At 40.2% G+C, this 20,336-nt stretch overlaps 1 protein-coding gene across 4 annotated transcripts; it reads right to left on the bottom strand.

Annotated features, from left to right (window-relative positions):
• Nucleotides 1-824: 824 nt before the first annotated feature.
• scdb (stearoyl-CoA desaturase b) lies at nt 825-10,211 on the bottom strand. 4 transcript variants are annotated; one of them, XM_071380262.1, is made up of 6 exons: nt 10,076-10,211; nt 9,530-9,806; nt 8,298-8,428; nt 6,924-7,129; nt 4,592-4,824; nt 825-3,313 (listed from the first exon to the last, which is right to left on the bottom strand). In XM_071380262.1, the coding sequence occupies exons 2-6, from the start codon at nt 9,753-9,755 to the stop codon at nt 3,114-3,116; spliced, it is 996 nt and encodes a 331-aa protein (XP_071236363.1). In that variant the 5' UTR covers nt 9,756-9,806; nt 10,076-10,211; the 3' UTR covers nt 825-3,113. The 4 variants fall into 4 exon arrangements, with proteins under 4 accessions (XP_071236363.1, XP_071236361.1, XP_071236364.1 ...); XM_071380260.1 differs by having other exon boundaries at nt 10,044-10,209; XM_071380263.1 differs by having other exon boundaries at nt 9,530-9,801; nt 10,076-10,205.
• Nucleotides 10,212-20,336: the final 10,125 nt, after the last annotated feature.

The raw sequence follows: 20,336 nt of genomic DNA, 5'->3' as shown, positions 1-20,336 counted from the left end.
AGCAAGCACATCATGTTCAGAGAGAGAGAGGGGTGGAGAGAGCGATCTGAGAGAGACAGAGGATGTGTGTGAGAGGGAGAGCTGGTTAGCTGGAGAGGGAGAGTGAGTGAAAGAGCAAATTGCATTCAACCTGAATGACAGTCTAGGGAGCCCAGGGGACCAACACACAATCTTGAAAAGACTGTTTAAGGAAGTGATGACATCTGTCAGCAAACAAGAACTTCAAGTCGTTATGAAAAACACTTAGGCCGACTGGAATGCATGTTGTCTGTCAGCAAGCACACCGACTAAATACAACAAACCTTTAGTTTCAGAGGCCTGCGGTCAGGTTAAGGTTTGAATAAGTCATGTGATAGGTAAATACCACATTCAAAGGAGCTGTACAAGTGTTATGTATTTTTCTGTACTTGGTGTTGCATGTTGATAGTGTAAAGTTTAAATTCTAGTCTAAAATACCACGATTCAGTAAGGGGAAGAGAGATTGTGAGAATAGGTCACAGAATAGTCAAACAGCATCCACCCATCGCCTGGGGACAAGGCCAGTCAAGAGAATGTCCTTCTACGATAGCTGGAGTTTAATTTATAATCACTTTAGGCAGTGGTGAGAATAACGCAGTATTATGCTGCATACACAGCACACCTTCACCAGGGGTGTATTCACTAGGAACCAAATGTGCCGAAGTGGGAGGGACTAACCGGAATTGTACAAATAAGAAACGCTCGTATTTGTTGCGCAACACTTCCCATTGCATTTTTTTTTTAAAGATCTATGGTGGGCACTTTGCAGAACAATTACTGAGACAATGCAGCTGGGACGGGACCAGTAAATGCTAAGACAACGTCATGTCTTTTATTCAATTAGCAACGGAGAGATTACAGAATTACAACAAAACTGACAGCAGAACATACTTTACAACATGTAGAAAATGTGGTTTATTTACGGTACATACAGTGGGTAAAACATTCCTTGAAAAAAAATGCGGCAGTTTTTTAAGGCATTCAGACTTCAAGACGTTAACACTGTACAAAATAATTGCACTGAAAAAAGTAGACCAAAGTGCGACAAATATTATTACAATTTGATGAGTTCATAACTAATCTGGAATCTTGTTTCTTCAGAGCCAAAACATTCGTTGAAATATTATGCAAAAATTGATTCCCAATTCCTCATCAGAATCTTCTGATACTTTAAAGAATATCCCTAGATGCAAATCATATGGTCTTTCCTTTTACTTCCAATTTAAATAAGGGCCATCCGTTACTCTAGCCTTCTCTCATAGATAACACACATACTGTACATCTTGGGATATTCTCTCATACATACACATACTTTTGCATCTTGGGATATTCTTTCAAGTATAAATATTTTTTTAAGACAGTCATTAAATAACAACTCCGGTACCAAAGCAAATCTCTCATTCCTAGAAAGTGGAATTCCTATAGTTTTCACGATCACTCCTAGAGTGTTCATTTGGTTGGACATCAATTGTTGGCGCTTTCTTTCCCTCCCCTATGTTGCATCCATTTATTTCTAGACATGTCCATGTCTACAAGCAAAGTACATAACATTACTTCCATAAGGCATCTTGGGCGAGTCCTGACAAAATATTTTTCTTCAAGATATCAAGAGACGACACGTACGCAAATGCTCTCAAAGCCTCTTTCTTTCACATTGTCCTATTGGAGAAGGGAGACAGAAGTCCCATATTCGTATTTCAACTGCAGTAAGAGTAAAAAATAAATACAAACAAGTATTTCTTTGTATAATAAAGACTGATCAGTATGTCATTTCACTACATTTCATTGCAGAGGTGTCTCCGTGAAGCAGGATGGGAAAAAACACCAACTGAAGTCACAGGCACCTTCACCCACACCAGAGGTATAAATCGTATTATACACAAATGACCCCGAGACCTTATGTACGTCCCAAATGACACCCTATTCCCTATATAGTGCACTACCTATGACCAGAGCCCACATTGGGCCCTGGTCAAAAGTAGTGCACTATATAGGGAATATGGTGCCATTTGAAACTTGGAGAACTTCCTTCATCCTCTTCTACAAGGAGGAAAGACTCCTTTTAAGAGCAACTTGGACAGGAGGAGACCACTGGTGCTTTCATGTGTAATGCCGCAGCATAAGTTAACTTCTATGCCAGCCTATATGGAACAGGGTCTGGTATATAATGACAGCTAAAACAGTACGTTGACTATGAAGTAGATAGGGCTGTTTCAACAGCAGCTTACGGTAAAATAAGACTAAAGTTGGGTGCCTTGATAAAATAAAACAAATAAAATATCAATAAACTTGAATTTTGAACTTGACAAAAGCTGGACTTCTCTCAGGACTTAAGACTACTCCACTCTTATGAAATGAACGTCAGCAAAGCGCGACTGATTGAGAGATCGATCCTGACATATCGAAGAGATTATTTTTTGTCCGAATTGAACGAAACATGATCAAAACAAAACTTGCCTGCTTCGCCTTAATGTCAAGAAACCCCAAACTCCTTATTTTTTTTCACTTAACAATTTCAAAAGTGCCACAGAGTGTTAATTAATAATAGCACATGAATAAATTAGAGGTTAATGTTCTTCCATCTTCATTGTTGGTGCACAGATGGCACAGGCAGGTAGTTTGGTTGGTGTAATGTTTCACACATTACACCATCTAGCTCCGCCACACACACACACACACACTTCAGGCTATTCCACAGATAACAAGACTCTCTAATCAAGACTCTTCGAGTGTCTGTGCCAATATGCCCAGCCTTGCCACCCTATAAGCTCGCTTTGGCTAATAGTCACCTCACACAGCATTCATTTAAAAAACACAACATAAAAAAATACACAATTTACTGAAAGGTCTAGGACCGTTTTAAAGCCAATATTAGTCTGAGGAACTCAGGAATAGGTTTTTAACTAATAATACAGAAATGAAACATCAATGAACCATGGTCCGATCACTACTATGTGCAGCACTACTAACTCCATCATCATCGCTGCAATTTACTACAGCTATACATTCTTTCCATCTTTCGTTGGTTTGGCCTGTTTTAACATATCTGGTCTTATCAAGTCCGTAACAGTTTGAGGCGGTTGAGACAACATTACTCAGCCAGTCTTGTGGCTGCCGTCACCGGTTCTCTGGGCGCGGGCCGAGATGAGGTCGCGGGACACCCTCTTGCAGTCCTTGGCCAGGCCCAGGAAGTACATGAGGTCTATGAAGGCGGTGGTGATGTTCAACTTCACGCCGAACTCACTGGTGGCGTAGTCGAAGGGAAAGGTGTGGTGGTAGTTGTGGAAACCCTCACCTGGAAGGAAGGACACAAGAGGACAGGACATTTTTTTCCATAAAAATTTTAAAAAGACCAACAGGCCGATGTGCTATAGTTGTGCATCTATGAAAGTTACTTTTCCCCCCAATAGGCTTGAAAACATGATTTGATAAGAGTACAGGTGATATGTAAACTAAAGCACTTGGAGACTGAGAAGTTCCACAACAGGGTTGGGTAACTTCAGTCTTGGTGGGAGGCTGCGTGGAAGCTTTCGTTCTAGCCTAGTACTCAAACACATGATTCAACTAAGTTAATTATAGTCTCCAACTTGAAGAACCAGCATTAGATGACTCCAAAACATGCACCAACTACAGCAGCCCTCTGAATCCAGAGTTGTAAGTATCTGAGCTATATTAGTTTAATCTTGGTTGATAGTCAATTACAATTCCCACTTGTTTTAAGCAATTCAACTAAAGCATGATTTTCACAGCTGACAAACAGGCAGCTCCTACAGACAAGAGGTTACAGTAGAACAGTGGTATTCAGAGTTGGGTGTGTACTGCAGTGGGGTCACCAAAATTATTTAAATGGTCATTGGCTGTGTCTATACTCCTTATAGAGTGCAAGGCTCTGGCCAAAAGTATTGCTCCACCCAAAAGTAGTGCACTATATAGGGAATAGGGTGCCATTTCAGATTTGCCAATTGTGAAACCTGCATTAATTTATTATACATACATCTCTACGGTCCGAGCCTTTCTTATGCTATAAAGAATACTTTATAGTGCCCGGGGTTGGTTGCAAAATACAAGCCACTGCCCCCTGTGCAAACAGTTCAATCTAAGCAAGCCTAAATGTTTATATTGAGTGATAATTCACATAAAATTGTGTGAGGGGGTTTCTTACCAAGCTAAATTAACAGATCATGTTACTTATTATAACCTAAAAAAAGGATTAATGCAAGTGATTTATCTTATTTCAAGATATTTTACCTTAATTGTACTGTAAAATATCTTGAAATAAGTTATTTGTATTAAAGACTAGGTTAAAAATAAGCAAAATGATCTGTTAGATTGGGATTGAATCCCGTTCCCAGCACACTTGTCTATCTCAAGCCTATCCCTATCAATAACACTACTCAAAAATAAGAAAGGAGAGAGTGGCAGGGTTGGGGTCAATTCTATTTAAATTCACAAAGTAAACCAAATTCCAATTCCAAATTGTCCTCATTGAAGAGAATTGGAATTGAAATGGGATCAATTCCAACTCTGGGGTGGATCTCCCCTCACTCCCTTTAAAGAGAAAGATGATCCTTACCAATGGCGCTGAAGGCCACGAAACGGTTCTCACTGGGGTTGATGTTGCGGTCGTAGGGTCGGTTGCCCCACATGTGAGCGGCAGAGTTGACCAGCCAGGTAGCATTCAGCACCAGAGCGTACCTCATGAGGCATGGGATGAAGTAGCCCACCCACAGGGACTCATCCCACAGGAACCAGGGCACCCACATGGGCACCAGGAAACACAGCAGGACCACAGACAGCTTGTAGTACCTAGAGGGCAGAGATGAGACGTTAGAGATATACTGAGAAAAGAGACATTGTTTGAATCTAAACATAGTTACTAACGCTGAAAAGTCAACACCACCCCAAGCACCTAGATTCATAAACAGAGGTACGTCACACCTACTTCTCAGTACACATAAAAAACATGTTTGGACAAAATCTTCTGATCAGTTGATTGTGTCTACCACCATATGTTAAATCACCCTTTTCTACAAGAGCTGTGGTGAGACTAGTTTGGGACTGCGTCCAAGAGTACCCGCTGCATGTTGACCAATGGCCAGCCAGTCACTGTACTTTGTGTGGGTATGGCCTGATCGAGGTCCTGGCAGAGATGACAGCTCTTATCAAAAGATCAGCCACCAGCGCCGTCACGGACACCGCGACCCAGACTACCACTTTCTGTGGTCGTGACTAGAATGGGGAAACTGGTTCAGAGAGCAGCAGTGCAGAGCACAGTCAAGCTACTGGGGCTACTCTCATGCAACATACACAGAAGTATAGCCAACTACGGCATAGGTTTCTCTTGTCTGGTCACATGGTCAGGAAAGCACCTGGTCCTAACAATGAGACATTTGTGTGGAGCACTCAAGAGTTTGGTTTACCTTAGATATTGTCATGCATAGACAATGACTTCAAATACATCTAAACGTTGACGAGTAACTGGTCTCACAGAACATATACACGTACAATAATGTGGAACAAACCGGTTTTGGGTTGCTTGATTATCTTGTAGTGACAAGATATGGTAGAGAGGGGGAAATGCAAAACTCATCTGATCACTAGTCACATGCAGTCCGAATCTTGATGTGACATTCATTCTGTAACCACCGATTTCTATGGTGGATTTTATACAGAGGTCTTTCAAGTGTTCAATGAGTGTTAAATTGCCCCTCTGTGGTACATTCTGTGCCGTGCCACAGCCAATGGAGGTTTGGTACAACTTTTCCAGAATGCAAATAGGCTTCTAGCTATAACACTGCATGATTCAAAGCAAGGGTACTGCCAAAGGCCTTTAAAAGGGCCCAGTTCAGTAAAAAAAAATCTGTTTTTACTGTGTTTTATATCACATTGTACAACAGCTGATGAAACTAACACTGTAAAAGTGTAAACAATTTTGATCAGTGTTATTTCCTGATAGTTGCTGGTTGAAAATATAATCTACACAGGAACTTCTTATCAGCCTGTTTACATGGGAGGGAGTTTCATCTTGGTTAATAGACCAATAATAGACCGGTAAATTGGTTAATAGACAGTTCCGAACAGCTTTACCAATAACAGCTAGTTTTAAGTTTTCCCCTCCCACTTAGACCACTCCCAGACAGTCCTAGCAAAATTCTTGCTGAGAAATAGTTTGTTATAAAGCTATTTGTCAGTTTTAATGGAAAACTATTACAGCAAGGTACTTCATTGTTACCCAGAAAGAGAGATAAAAACAGCTGCAGTGGGCCTTTAAAAAAAATACTTCCAACTGAAAGTACAACAAGCTACTGTATGTAGATGTTTTTAAAGTAGAACAAGAATCCAGTTCCTCAAAACAAACAAACACTGTTCATAATTGGTGGCCTGAGGGTATAACTGTTCTTATGAAAGGAGAGGGTTTTACGCACATCCAAGAACAAGATCCAATACATGGATCTTTTTGCTGCTCCCAAATGTTATCTTCTGATAAAGCTAACAGGTGATAAAATAACAACGTTGAAGGAGATGGTCTTTGTTAGGTCAAGCTTTATCAAAAGATCACGTTTGAGGAGCAGCAATCTCTCTAAAGCAATATCTTTAGGTATTAAGATAACGTTTTATCTGTCTTCACAGAAATGTGCATTGCGTCATAAATAAACTCTTTACAGGAGATTATACAAACCGACAATATACCAACAGACAATATACCATCCTGTGTGGCTCAGTTGGTAAAGCATGGGGCTTGCAATACCATGATTGCAAGATCGATTCCCGCTGGGGCCACCCATCCAAAAATGTTTTCACTACCATGAGCAACTTTTGACACACGAGTCTGCTAAGTGGCATATAAGATGAAAGGCATGGAACTAGGACGGTACAGGGCATAGACTGGAAGACTGTCATCTTACTTTTTCTGGAACATAACGACATTATCTGCCTTCAGGTCCGTCAGCTCCAGCTTCTTGCCCTTCTCGATGACGTCGGGGTGCTTGCGTACGAGCAGCCAGCCAATGTGAGCGAAGAAAAAGCCCCGCACTGCATTGTGGGGGTCGGCGTCTGTCTCAGAGTACTTGTGGTGAACCCGGTGGTCCCTCGCCCACTCGTAGATGTCGTTCTGGAAGAAATAATGGTGATGTGGTTGTTTAGGAGCCACTTATATCCAACATAAAAGCAACACAGGAATCTGGGGCCATGTGTATCAAGCGTCTCAGAGTAGGAGGGAGAACCTGATCACCACTCTTACTCTGAGATGCTTGATATATACTGTTTGGCCCTAGATCCACAGTTCTGGTGTTTCTACTATAGAGATAACCATTAACATTGATTGTCATGCAAGTTGAAGGGCTCATACACGAAACGTTCGGCAATAAAAATTTACATTTAAGTATATTTACTGGAGTGCTGTCCCATTTCTGTTCTTTGTACCATAGATATAAACCATGTATTTATCTCCATCTCTGTGCTGTAATTCTACAAGCAATTGAGATGTCAGAACACACTAATATTAATAGGTATGGGCACAACACCAGAGAGAGGCTTTAAACACAGTATACTTGAGTATAAATGCACAGTATACTATGCATTTATACACCTAGAAAACATATAGTAGAGAATAACAGTTCAATACACAATGTGTATTAAGAGGTGACCATCAGATTAACCGGGCAGCATCAGTCAGTCAGCACAACAACGCAGATTATACAGAAATTTGTTAACACTCAATCATACTTTATATACCAGCATATTGCACAGTGGGTCACTCATTAATTAAGTTGTTGTTATTGGTGGGGACTAGCGTAGACCTTTTTTAACCTGATTGCATTGGTCACTTCTTTAAATCAAGTCATCAGTTTGTAAGGTCGTCATTGGGCCACGTGATGGTCACTTCATACATCTAATTTTGGAGATTTCTAGAATAAAATTGGGTCTATTTCACACAGGGATTTTGTACGAAATTTGGATAAGTATTCTTGTGTTGATGTTTTTGATGAAGGCTGGCTAAAGCCGCTAAATCATTGGCACTTGGCGGTAGCCTCTGCTAGCTCACTGTCCTGCCGTTTCTAACTTTCCCTCACAGATACGCCAACACAATAAAGGCCTTTTAATTGAAGCTCCACTCGAGAAAGAGCCTTGGTGTTTTGGAAGAGCCATGTTGGTTGATCGCACAAGTTTAGCCTTCAAGTTTATGATGTGTGTGTATGCTTGTGTCTGTTTTTGTCCCTGTAGGGGTCCTATACTGCGTCCTCTCTGGGGTTCAATTCAAAAAGTTTTCCTTTGTTTACCTGAAAGGCCATGGAGTTAGCGAGGGCCAGAAAGACTCGGAGAGGGGTGGAGGCCTTGTAGGACTTGTGACTCCAGAGGCGGTGGGCCCCCGCAGTTATACCCAGGGCACTGAGCAAGAAGCACAAAGCAGCTAGGGGAAAGAAAGAGAGAGCTTAGGCTAGATATACAGACACCCATGTCTGGCTCACACACACACACATACACAGAATCATGTGAAACACACAGAGACATTTGACTCCTAGTAGTTACAAGGGATATCATGTCCCATGCCTGTTCCCCATCCCTGCCTAGTTTCTGTCATTATAGAGTTATTTCTGTTGGGAACTGGCAATGGCAGTACGTATGCATGCATGTCTACTCTCAGGGTTGTTGTTGTAAAACTGCTGAATGCGTTTCTATGTGCAGCCACACAAGGCTGCTTAGGATGTGAGAACCTGGGACCTCCAACTGGTCCAGGCAGCAAAGAAGAGACATTCTGTTGTGGTGCCATGTAGCCTCACAATGGAATGTCTATTGGAATGCCGATTGTTCTTTGTCTTGCCCAATGGAATAATATGCAGTTCAGCATATGAGAGCTAGAGCGAGAGAGACAACAGTGGAAACACAGTTTTGGTTGTTCAGTATTCATTACAGTATAATCCAAGTCATGAGTTCTATCTATTCCAACTATTCTCACAAAAACAGAATTAAAACCCCTGCACGTGTTTTCCTATGTCTAAACAAGCAAATAAAGATGGGTGCAGCTATTTTCTAATACAGAAATATATTTAGAACAGACGTGCCTCAGGCCACACATTCCAAAAGTCTCTCTCCATCTGCACCACAGTAGGCCTAGCCTATGAGCAGTTTGTTTAATTGAAGATAGATGGTCCGTAAACTGTTAGGCTACACATTATATGATACGAGAGAAGTCACCAAATAGGCCCTTATGACCATGTTTGTTATTTCCATGGGGAAAATATTGAGTAGGTGTGCCCCGAAATAGATTTACAAACATTCAACACTATTCTTATAGGAGGGCGGGCAAGTAGCAACATGTCGGTGTAACACCACCAAACGCCTACTTCACAAATGCATCACCTGGCTCAGCACATTCTCTTCTCGTTGGTCGACCAGATAAACCATGCTGCGTAGACCAACAACTTGAACGAGGAAAAGGGCGTAGAAACCGATACAAGCGCAACAAGAACATTTGAATAAAATGGCACATTAAGTAAATGTTGATACTTACTCCAAGCCAGAGTCAGGGCCGACGCGGAGGGCACGAGCATCAGTCCATAAAGCGCTCCAACATGTAATAAAAACATTAGTATGATGTTTCTCCACACCAGTCTCATCGGTGGTTTAGGGCCCTCTTTTGCTTTGTAACTATCATCAAAAACATCATCCCTCGTCGACGTTTCTGGCATCACGGCATCTCCGTTTTGTTGCTTGTTGGGGTTTGTCGTCTCTGTCATTTTTGCTGTAGAATTCTGTAACGTGCCCAGTGTTGAGAGACGAGATCTATACTTAAAAGAGGACAGATAGCTATTCAGTTTACATGACAAACACCGGCATCATGGTCCATCCCACCAGGAAATCGAGCACGCACTTCACACTGTGAAAGTGCGTGCTAGCAGCTAGATGAAAGTGCGTGCTCGATTTCCTGGTGGGCAAGCATCACTGGTTGCAATGCTAGGATAGCATAGGCTACTCTAAAACGAACACATCATTTGCTATCAACTGGCATAAAATACATAACTTACTGCGTAGAATGAAGATAATCGTTAAAATGTACCAAAAGGGGCACAACGCGGAGATGGCTTCTTCGTGCGAAAGTTGACAATTGAACGCGTTGTCAGCTCTACTCGTAGTGATGACTCTGCTTACCTAACCTGCTGCTGAGTTTCATCTTCAGACCTCGTTTTAAAGACTGCAATTGGTCGAGGGGCATTTGATGCCACTTCTACCCTAATCGTTTCATTGGTTGCCTTCGTATCTGATGTTTATTTTACAACCCATGGCAGTGAAATGTTGAAAGACATCCAGATAACACCCCCCACCCCCCCTTTTCTATTTGTTTCTATCTTTACAGTCGCGCTCATGTTAATTTATGTGATCACAAATTACGCAACTTGTGTCAACATGGTCGGATAGCTGTTTGTTTGATAGGCGTAGTCTAGTTAGATAGACAGACACCACCTTTCCAAAGTCAGTGCTCAGCAGTAGCCTTTCCATAAATTGGTCATTACAATAAAGAAAATTGCATTTTGTTGTTCATGGAGAGGATGTGGGGTGATGGGAGTTGAACGATACATTCCAACATTATGATTAATCACATCACTAGAAATATAGGCTAGGCCTACTTAATATAATATTGCAGAAAGTAATAACTATTAATATAATCTCATATACATATTCCAAATGTTCATTATTCAAGGTAGAACTTGTCCTTTTGACACTCCTGAATCACTTGAATCAAAAGAGCGAGGCCAAAGGGTGATGGGTATTTTCTGTTACAATGTTACTCATTATGTGTAATGAAATGAGTATAAAAACGATTAATATAAACTCATATACAGTGGGGTCTGAAATCATTGGCAGATAGGGGTCAACATTATTGGCACCTGTTTTCAGTACCTTTTAATACCTAACCTTGCTATGATAACAGCACTGAACTTTTTTCTAAAATGTTTTATGAGATTGGAGAACACATTGGGAGGGATCTTAGGGACAGATATACATTATTGGGGGAGGGGTGGTCCAAAATAGGGGAGGGTTGTCAAACCATTTTTTTTGCTTTGGGGAGGGTTGTGTGTTTTTTGGGGGGGGCACAGGGGAGGGTAGTGCGTTTTTTCCCTGGTTTACATATGCTCTTCTGCTCGTATTTTCTCTATAAACAATGGCTTGACTTACTTTGATATTACCCTAATGAAGTTTAGACACGTTTGTGAACGTTTGTGGCTATTATTAAGCTTTAATTACTGTATGCCTGCCTATGATATAAAGGCATGATGTGAAGGCAGTACACACCGGCGCTCCAACTGACTCCGACAGTTGAACTTGAGGTGAGGAAGTCTGTTTTAGGCCTACCAGAGTTACTCCTATAATCTAACAATATAATGCTTATCTTTATACAAAATATTCTGAGAGAAAATGTACAAATTAGCCTCCTTCTGTACGTCTATATCTATATAGCAGACGCAGTAGCCATCTGACATAAAGAAATGCATGCCAGTGCCGTAGCATGCCACCACATGTCTCTATTTCTCTCTATCTCTCTGGGGTTAGGCCTATGCTTCTCTTCCTTTATATAGGCTGTATACACAGTATATATTTATAAAAATATGAATATCATAGCCTATAGGCCTATGCATGCAATGCCCTGGTACATGTAGTGCTTAAATCTCTGACAGCTGAACCGTGAGGTGGAAAATTATTATTTTAGGAAAGTAGACAAAAACAAATGAAAAACAGACTATAAAGTTATGCATATGCTACATATCGAAACACAAGGAATAGTGTTTTTGTAATTTGTTATTGCTGTTTTTAAGGACACGTTAATGTGGCTCATTTGGCCGACATCCCTCATTGTGTCTGTATCTATGTAATGGTATTTATGTAAAAACAGGGACCACAATGGAAATAAGTTCCCGACTTTATTGTGCAATCCCGGTATCTTTTAAAAATATTTGTGTATATATGTATTTTTTGAACTGACAAATAAAATCAATCAATCAATCCAAACTGTGCATCGGCCAAATTATGAATGGTATCTGTTACAAAACATCAAAAAGTTGAATGACAATCAGAGATTGTCAAGCCAAGCCTTCTATACTGGGTAAGCCTACAAGGTAGGGAGGGATGTATTTTCTGTTTGTCCAGATTGACATAGTCTATTTATTGTGGTGTTGAAAATGCAAACCATGATATTGAAGTGCCCGAAGTCGGTATGGTTTGTTTATTGGTTGTGTGGTGCATTGGCACAGACACCTGTTGGTTGAAAATTAGTTGCATACTGTATATTTTATATAATTATAAATATGGCATCAAAATGTTGAAATGTTTTCCTAGCTGATCATTGTCTGCAGCCGGCTCTGATCGTAGTGTAATGAAACAGGTAGGGAGAGCTCCTCTGTGGTGGTCAGCGATCCCTCAACCTTCTGGCCCGTAACCCTGCGTAGCATCAACTGTGCCACAAAAGTGTGCTGAAGAGGCAAAGTTGATATCCACGTTTATAAACGCAGGGTCGTGACAGTTATTGTTATTTTTGGTCGTAAACATTATTTTGAGTTCATTCTGTGAGGGGGAGGGTGTTCAATATATTTTGCAGGGTCGTGAAAATAATTGTAATATTGGCGAGGGGGGCACATTTTTTTGTTGATGACACCTTGACTTGGACCAGCCCCTCCCCCCTAGTACATTTTGATCTGTCCCTTAGGCCATTTCTCCATACAGAATCTTTCCAGATCCCTGATATCCTTTGTCTGCCCTCTTCAATTCAAACTACAGGTTTTCAATGGGCATCAAGTCCGGAGACTGAAATGGCCATTGCATAAGGTTGATTTTGTGGTCAATTAACAATTTATTTGCACATTTTAATGTTGCTTGGGGTTACTGTCTTGCTGGAAGATCCATGTTTCAGCCTCCTCGCAGAGGCAACCAGTTTTTTGCCTAAAATGTCTTGGTACTTGGTAAAGTTCATGATGCCCTTGACCTTAACAAGGGCCCCAAGACGAGTGGAAGCAAAATAGCCTCATAACATCAAAGATCCACCACCAGAATTTGCAGTAGGTATGGAAGAAAAGATCCCTCCCAATGTGTTCTCCAATCTCATAAAACCTTTCAGAACAAGGCTCAGTGCCTATATCCTCGCAAAGTGAGGTATTGAAAACTATTGAAAACAGAGTGCCAATAATTTTGAAACCTATCTTTTTCATTTTTATTAATATTACTTGCTCAACAAAATCTCTTTCTCTGAGCAATGGCATTAAGATAATATAATTGATTTAAAAAATTAGCATACAATGTAGCTCAGTATTTGTATTATTTATTTTATACAGTCTTTTTTGCTCATATTTATCAAGGGAGCCAATAATTTTGGATCCCACTGTACATATTCGACATACTAATTATAAAAAATGGAACCCTTTCCTTTGACTCTCCTGAATAAGCTGAATAAATAAAGGTATGCTTTTGCATAATGAAAATATGACTCATCCTGTAGACCAGACTCATATTTATATAACAAGGACATTATGAATGAGAGGACTCATGTTTCAGAAGCTGAAGAACATGTGCACATCCAGGTACATTTTCAAGGTGCTGGAGTTATAGGTGAACTCATGAAAAATCGAAATGAAAATGCCGCACACTGCTGTTCATGCTCCCAGGCCCTTTTATTGATACAATGTTTCAACCCTTAGGTCTCCATCAGGCATCCATTACCTAAGGTCGAAACGTTGTATCAATAAAATCCCCTTGTAGCAGGAACAACAGTGTGGCGCATTTTCCTTTTAATGTTTCAACACACGATCAGGCAGCAAGGCTCGGGTGTTAGGCAAACACACCATAAAACGTGCCATATTTCACCTGTTGGAACATGACAAGCCTAATGAGCATGGGCCTACTAATATAATATTGCAGGTAATATGATATGAGTATGATAACTATGAATATATACAATATCATACATATTCAACATGGAACCTTTTCTGTTGACTCTCCTGAATTCCTTGAATCAGTTGAGTCCTAGAGGAACAGGGGGAGGGGGTGTGGCTACATGGTGTACAAGATTATTCATTCCTAGCTTGAAGCCCATTACTTGTAACTATTAGTATGATCTAACAGTGGTTCCCAAACTTTTTATTGTCCCGTACCCCTTCAAACATTCAACCTCCAGCTGCGTACCCCCTCTAGCACCAGGGTCAGCGCACTCTCAAATGTTGTTTTTTTGCCATCATTGTAAGCCTGCCACGTACACACTATACAATACATTTATTAAACATAAGAATGAGTGTGAGTTTTTGTCACAACCCGGCTCGTGGGAAGTGACAAAAAGCTCTTATAGGACCAGGGCACACATAATAATATAATAATAATCAATAATTTTGCTATTTATTTAACCATCTTACACTCATCTCCAAAGCCAACACTTTCTTTGGTCGCCTTTCCTTCCAGTTCTCTGCTGCCAATGACTGGAACGAATTGCAAAAATCTCTGAAGCTGGAGACTATTATCTCCCTCTCTAACTTTAAGCATCAGCTGTCAGAACAGCTTACCGATCACTGTACCTGTACACAGCCAATCTGTAAATAGCACACCCAACTACCTCATCCCCATATTGTTATTTATCTTCTTGCTCTTTTGCACTCCAGTATCTCTACTTGCACATCATCATCTGCACATCTATCACTCCAGTGTTGATGTTAAATTGTAATTATTTCGCCTCTATGGCCTATTTATTGCCTTACCTCCCTACTCTTCTACATTTGCACACACTGTACATAGATTTTTCTATTTTGTTATTGACTGTACATTTGTTTATTTGTAACTGTGTTGTTGTTGTTTTTGTCACACTGCTTTGCTTTATCTTGGCCAGGTCGCAGTTGTAAATGAGAACTATATATAAAACCTTATTTGTTCATTGAAAATTGTGAATAACTCACCACAGGTTAATGAGAAGGGTGTGCTTGAAAGGATAAACATAACTCTGCAATGTTGGGTTATATTGGAGAGAGTCTCAGTCTTAAATCATTTTCCACACACAGTCTGTGCCTGTATTTAGTTTTCATGCTAGTGAGGGCTGAGAATCCACTCTCACATAGGTATGTGGTTGCAAAGGGCATCAGTGTCTTAACAGCGTGATTTGCCAAGGCATGATACTCTGAGCGCAGCCCAATCCAGAAATCTGACAGTGGCATCTGATTAAATTACATTTTCACAGAACCGCTTGTTGCAATTTCGATGAGGCTCTCTTGTTCAGATTTCGGTAAGTGGACTGGAGGCAGGGCATGAAAGGGATAACGAATCCAGTTGTATGTGTCATCCGTTTCGGGAAAGTACCTGCGTAATTGCGCAGCCAACTCACTCAGGTGCTTCACTATATTACATTTGACATTGTGGGTAAGCTTGGGTTCATTTGCACACAAAAAATCATACAATGATGGAAAGACCTGTGTGTTGTCCTTGTTAATGCAGACAGAGAAGAGCTCCAACTTCTTAAACATAGCCTCAATTTTGTCCCGCAAATTGAATGTAGTTGCGGAGAGTCCCTGTAATCCTAGATTCAGATCATTCAGGCGAGAAAAAGCATCACCCAGGTAGGCCAGTCATGTGAGAAGCGGTCAGACAAGTGAAAATTATGGTCAGTAAAGAAAACTTTAAGCTTGTCTCTCAATTTAAAAACATGTGTCAATAGTTTACCCCTTGATAACCATTGCATGTTGTAAAAGTGTTAAATGGTCGCTGCCCATATCATTGCATAGTGCAGAAAATACAGGACAGTTCAGGGGCCTTGCTTTAACAAAGTTAACCATTTTCACTGTATTGTCCAGAACGTATTTCAAGCTGTCAGGCATTCCCTTGGCAGCAAGAGCCTCTCGTGGATGCTGCAGTGTACCCAAGTGGTATCTGGCGCAACTGCTTGCACGCGCGTTACCACTCCACTATGTCTCCCTGTCATGGCTTTTGCGCCATCAGTACAGATACCAACATGAGCAGCAGCTACGTTTGGCTACATACGGACCGTTAGTGGAATTCCCGCGAGAGAGTAATGGTTAATGTGATTGGATATTAATTATTTGTCTAGGCTTCCTGTATTTGACATTGTGTTGTTATAGCACTGGTTTATATCGGCGGTTTAATTTACATTTTGGCAGTGAAACGAGGCTTCGCAGGTGAGAAAAAAACCTCACCCAAATGTATAGCCCTGTTGGAAAATATAAATGGACTGTTTGAAAATGTGAAGAAAAAAATAAGTATATAAAAAAAAATGTTTTCACATTTTTATTTGGCCTACCCCCGACGGCATTGCGCGTACCCCAGTTTCGGAATACCTGATCTAAGTATGATCTAGTATGAGGATATTATGAGTATATATTCCATATTGTCATTATTCGAAATGGAAACTTTTCAATTGACTCTTCTGAATCCCCTTTTGGCACGAGTAGAGCACCACCAGTCATACATGGAGTTTCCCACCTGGTTGAACTTTGACCAAGTATTTTCAAATTCCAATTAATTGGAAGAATCAAGAACACCATATTTTAAGCTTCCTGTTAATCCCTTGAAGCAACAGAGTGTTAGAGGTAGCCTATTGCTGCCATAATGTTAGTCAAGCTGTAACGTTAGCCTCATGTCATGTTTATAGAATAATGATTACATAATAACTATGAATAGAATCTCACATATTCAAAAATATATATATTCGACTCTCATGAATCACTTGAATAACTTGAATCCTCAATAGCCTATTTGCTGTAATAACATTGGTAATCCTATAGCCTAGACTCATGTTTATATAATAGGGATATTATGAATGAAATGACTCAAATGTCAACACATGTTCAGGATCAAGCAAACACACCATAATAACGCCCATATTTTACCTGTTGAAACATGGCCTCAATACTCCAATGAGTCAACCAACCATATACAGCTTAGACTGCAGTGCACTACAGATAAAAATCTTATTTCATTGCTTGAAAATAACAGAAATAAAAGTATATGGATGCAATAATATATATTTTCCTTTTTGCACGAGTAGAGCACCACCAGTCATACATGGAGTTTCCCACCTGGTTGAACTTTGACCAACTATTTTCAAATTCCAATTAATTGGAAGGATCAAGAACACCATATTTTAAGCTTCCTGTTAAAGCCTTTAAGACTGTCATTGCAATGCTAGAAAACTTGCTTTGTTGGTCCATTTGGATGGAAATCCTGTATTTGTTGCTGTAACAGTACCCAATCTGACACTTAACACACAATTAAGGGCTGCTGGAGCAAAGAGCCTTGCTCTAGTGCACAACGGTGCTTGGTAGCATACGGGATGTTGAAGCCGGTAAACCATGAGGCTACCTCCGCCAATCAGGTTGGTTGACTCATGGTATGACTCAATCAACTTTATACAGTTTACTTGGTACAGCTACACTGTAGATAAATATCTCATATCACTACTGAAGAGTTGTAAATACATAGTATATGGTTCTGTATTGCACAGAGCACAACCGTCATACATGGATTTTCCCTGCTGGTTCAACTTTAACCAAATATTTTGCCAAAATGGGATCCTTAAAATGATCAAACCCACAATTATAATCATGTGCCATATTTTACCCGTTGGAACATGACAAGTGTTCAAAACTGCCATGAGCCATCCAATCTTACAACTCTTCGTAGGCAGAAGCATGCATTCTCTAATTTCGTTAAGTAAACATAACTTTTGACTGGTCAGTACGAACTGTCAGAATAAGGCCTTCAAGATAGGCTTGAATATCCTATAAAGTACAGTATACAGAATGTTTGGATAATAAACTCTCTATTGCTCAAGTGGGATGGACACAGAACACCACACATCATATATTGTCTGCAGGTATCCTCGAGGTTAGAGCATTGAGCCAGTAACCAAAAGGTTGCTCGTTTGAATCCCAGGGCAAAGCACTTAACTCTGGCTGTAACCCCACCTGCAGGTGTCTCAGGGGGTGTTGGGATATGTAAAAAATGTGAGTAATTGCAAAAATATAAGCACACCCCAAATTATATGTTGTACATACAATTTACACTCTTGGTTTGATTTTAACCTGATATTTTCTGATTGGTTTTTAACCACGTTCACTTGCTCAATCACTGGATCCGTTAACAGGTGTAGTGTACAATAGATAAGGTATAAACTATATGAATTCAATCACTTTCTGAATGCACCTCTTTTGATTTGAACAAAATCTTCCTTACATGTTTGCCCAGTGGTCAGAAAGTGACTTTTTGAATCTGAATGCCAAAACATCCAGAAGATAGAGGTGCTCAAAGTTGCCCCATTTTGCATACCCCACCAAGCAATGAGACTGTTGGGTTTGATATAATTTGGTTGGGTTTGATATCATTCGGTTGGGTTTGATATAATTTGGTTGGGTTTGATATCATTCGGTTGGGTTTGATATAATTTGGTTGGGTTTGATATCATTCGGTTGGGTTTGATATAATTTGGTTGGGTTTGATATCATTCGGTTGGGTTTGATATCATTTGGTTGGGTTTGATATCATTCGGTTGGGTTTGATATCATTTGGTTGGGTTTGATATCATTCGGATGAGTTTGATATCATTTGAAAGCTTTACCGAATGCCAACTTGAATGGGAATTCATATTCTATTATCTATACTTCTAGGATTTCAATAGGTTTCCTATGAAAGATTGACAGTTTAATTTAAAACATTGGATATTCCCACTCGAGTCAACATTCTCTGATATGTGTATCTTTGTAACCTATGACAGGGCAGGCAAACCGGCGTGCACGCCTTGTCTTATCATATGAATGATAATGGCAAGGAGAAGTAATCAACATTTTAAAATGAATAGATTTGGTAGATCGTTTTTCATTATTTTGACCTCCCCATGTTATAATTTAAAGAGAAAGTGTAAACTCTAACATAGCCTATTAGCTAGAAAGGTAACTCCAAAACATTTCCACTAATGCCATGTTCACATACTAGACGTGTAGTTATACACATGCCGCATATAACCAGTTAGCAAGGCATAAGAGCTGCTGTTAAACTGTTTAAAGGCCAAGATGTGTTTTTCCTGTGTTTTATACAGCATATATTTCCACACTATGAGGTTGGAATAATACTGTGAAATTGTGAAAATGATGATAATGGCCTTTTAGTGTTGAGCTGTTTGAAAAGACCACCTGATATGTCAGCCTGTTTTGGTGGCATGGAGTTTTGGCCTTCCATGTGTCGTCACCATGCAGTACATTCATTAATAGACCAGTACGAAAGAGAGTTCCAAACCTCTCTGCCATTAACAGCTAATTTTCCGTTTTCCCCTCTCTACTCAGATCACTCCCAGACAGTCCTAGCAAAATTCTTCCTTGAAAAATTGCTCTTTGCTAAGAAGCTATTTTTGTAACTTTTTGACCATTTTAATTGAATACTCAGATACTCCAGTGAGTGTAATTTCCTCAATATTAGAAATTTGCTCACTAGAAAAACATATATTATCATATTTTCAACAGTAGGTACTGTTTGTTATTCAAATTTAATTTATTCTGTTGGTGCTAGCAATATTCATAAAAATACCGTATAAACATTTTTGCAGACCCCCTGTTGAATACCCCTGACCTAAAAGGCTAAACTGATTCTAGATCAGCACTCCTACCCTAGCACGTTCCGATGTGATGTTGACTGATATATCAGAGAACATTCTAGAACTGTTTGATGCTAATCTAGATAAGCAAAAAAACAGGTAACTCCCCCTGTAAGACATGCCATAAAGTGGCACTGACTAGCACACGCAATAAAGATAAACAAAACATGCCAACTCATCTTGACCTGCTGGAATGCATTTATCTCTTTCTCAACTACATTTGACTATGTGGTCATCTGTCTAGCCAACCTGGCACTATTGTACTAGCCTGGTCCCATATCAGTTTGTGCTGTCTTGTCAACTCAAATGCTGGTTTGCCAACTAGTATGGTCATTGTCACAAGACAGCACAAACAGATCTGGGACCTGGCTTCTTATATCCTGGCTTAGTGGCCAGTCTGTGACTAGGTCTGCTGGGCAGCAGGTCTGGTGGTCTAGGTCTGTTGTGACATCATCCCTCTGACCTCTTGTGTGGGGAAAATAACACTCCGTTGTTAGGCAGGCCAAGGGACAATTGTTGCAACACATTACAACACAGAGTGTAACCTCTCTGGCTCAAACAGTTTTTTCCCCTGCTGTATATTTGAAATGTGCAATAAGTGCAATAAGTCAGTCAACTAGACTGTCAGTGAACTACAGTGAACCAGTACCTTAAAACCAGGGCTCAAACTGAGGCGGTATACCATACCCCTTGT

The sequence above is a fragment of the Salvelinus alpinus genome, chromosome 32 (assembly GCF_045679555.1).
Source record: "Salvelinus alpinus chromosome 32, SLU_Salpinus.1, whole genome shotgun sequence".
Classification (NCBI taxonomy): domain Eukaryota; kingdom Metazoa; phylum Chordata; class Actinopteri; order Salmoniformes; family Salmonidae; genus Salvelinus; species Salvelinus alpinus.
This window is presented reverse-complemented; position numbering and strand designations above follow the sequence as displayed.

What these genes read in the sequence shown, in the direction of transcription:
- scdb (XM_071380262.1), bottom strand. Translation starts at nt 9,755, where the DNA reads ATGACAGAGACGACAAACCCCAACAAGCAACAAAACGGAGATGCCGTG. An exon ending in GGCCCTGACTCTGGCTTGGA is followed by an intron (nt 8,429 to 9,529) that starts GTAAGTATCAAC and finishes TCTTTCCCCTAG; the next exon opens with CTGCTTTGTGCTTCTTGCTC. An exon ending in CGTGGCCTTCAGCGCCATTG is followed by an intron (nt 3,314 to 4,591) that starts GTAAGGATCATC and finishes CCTTCCTTCCAG; the next exon opens with GTGAGGGTTTCCACAACTAC.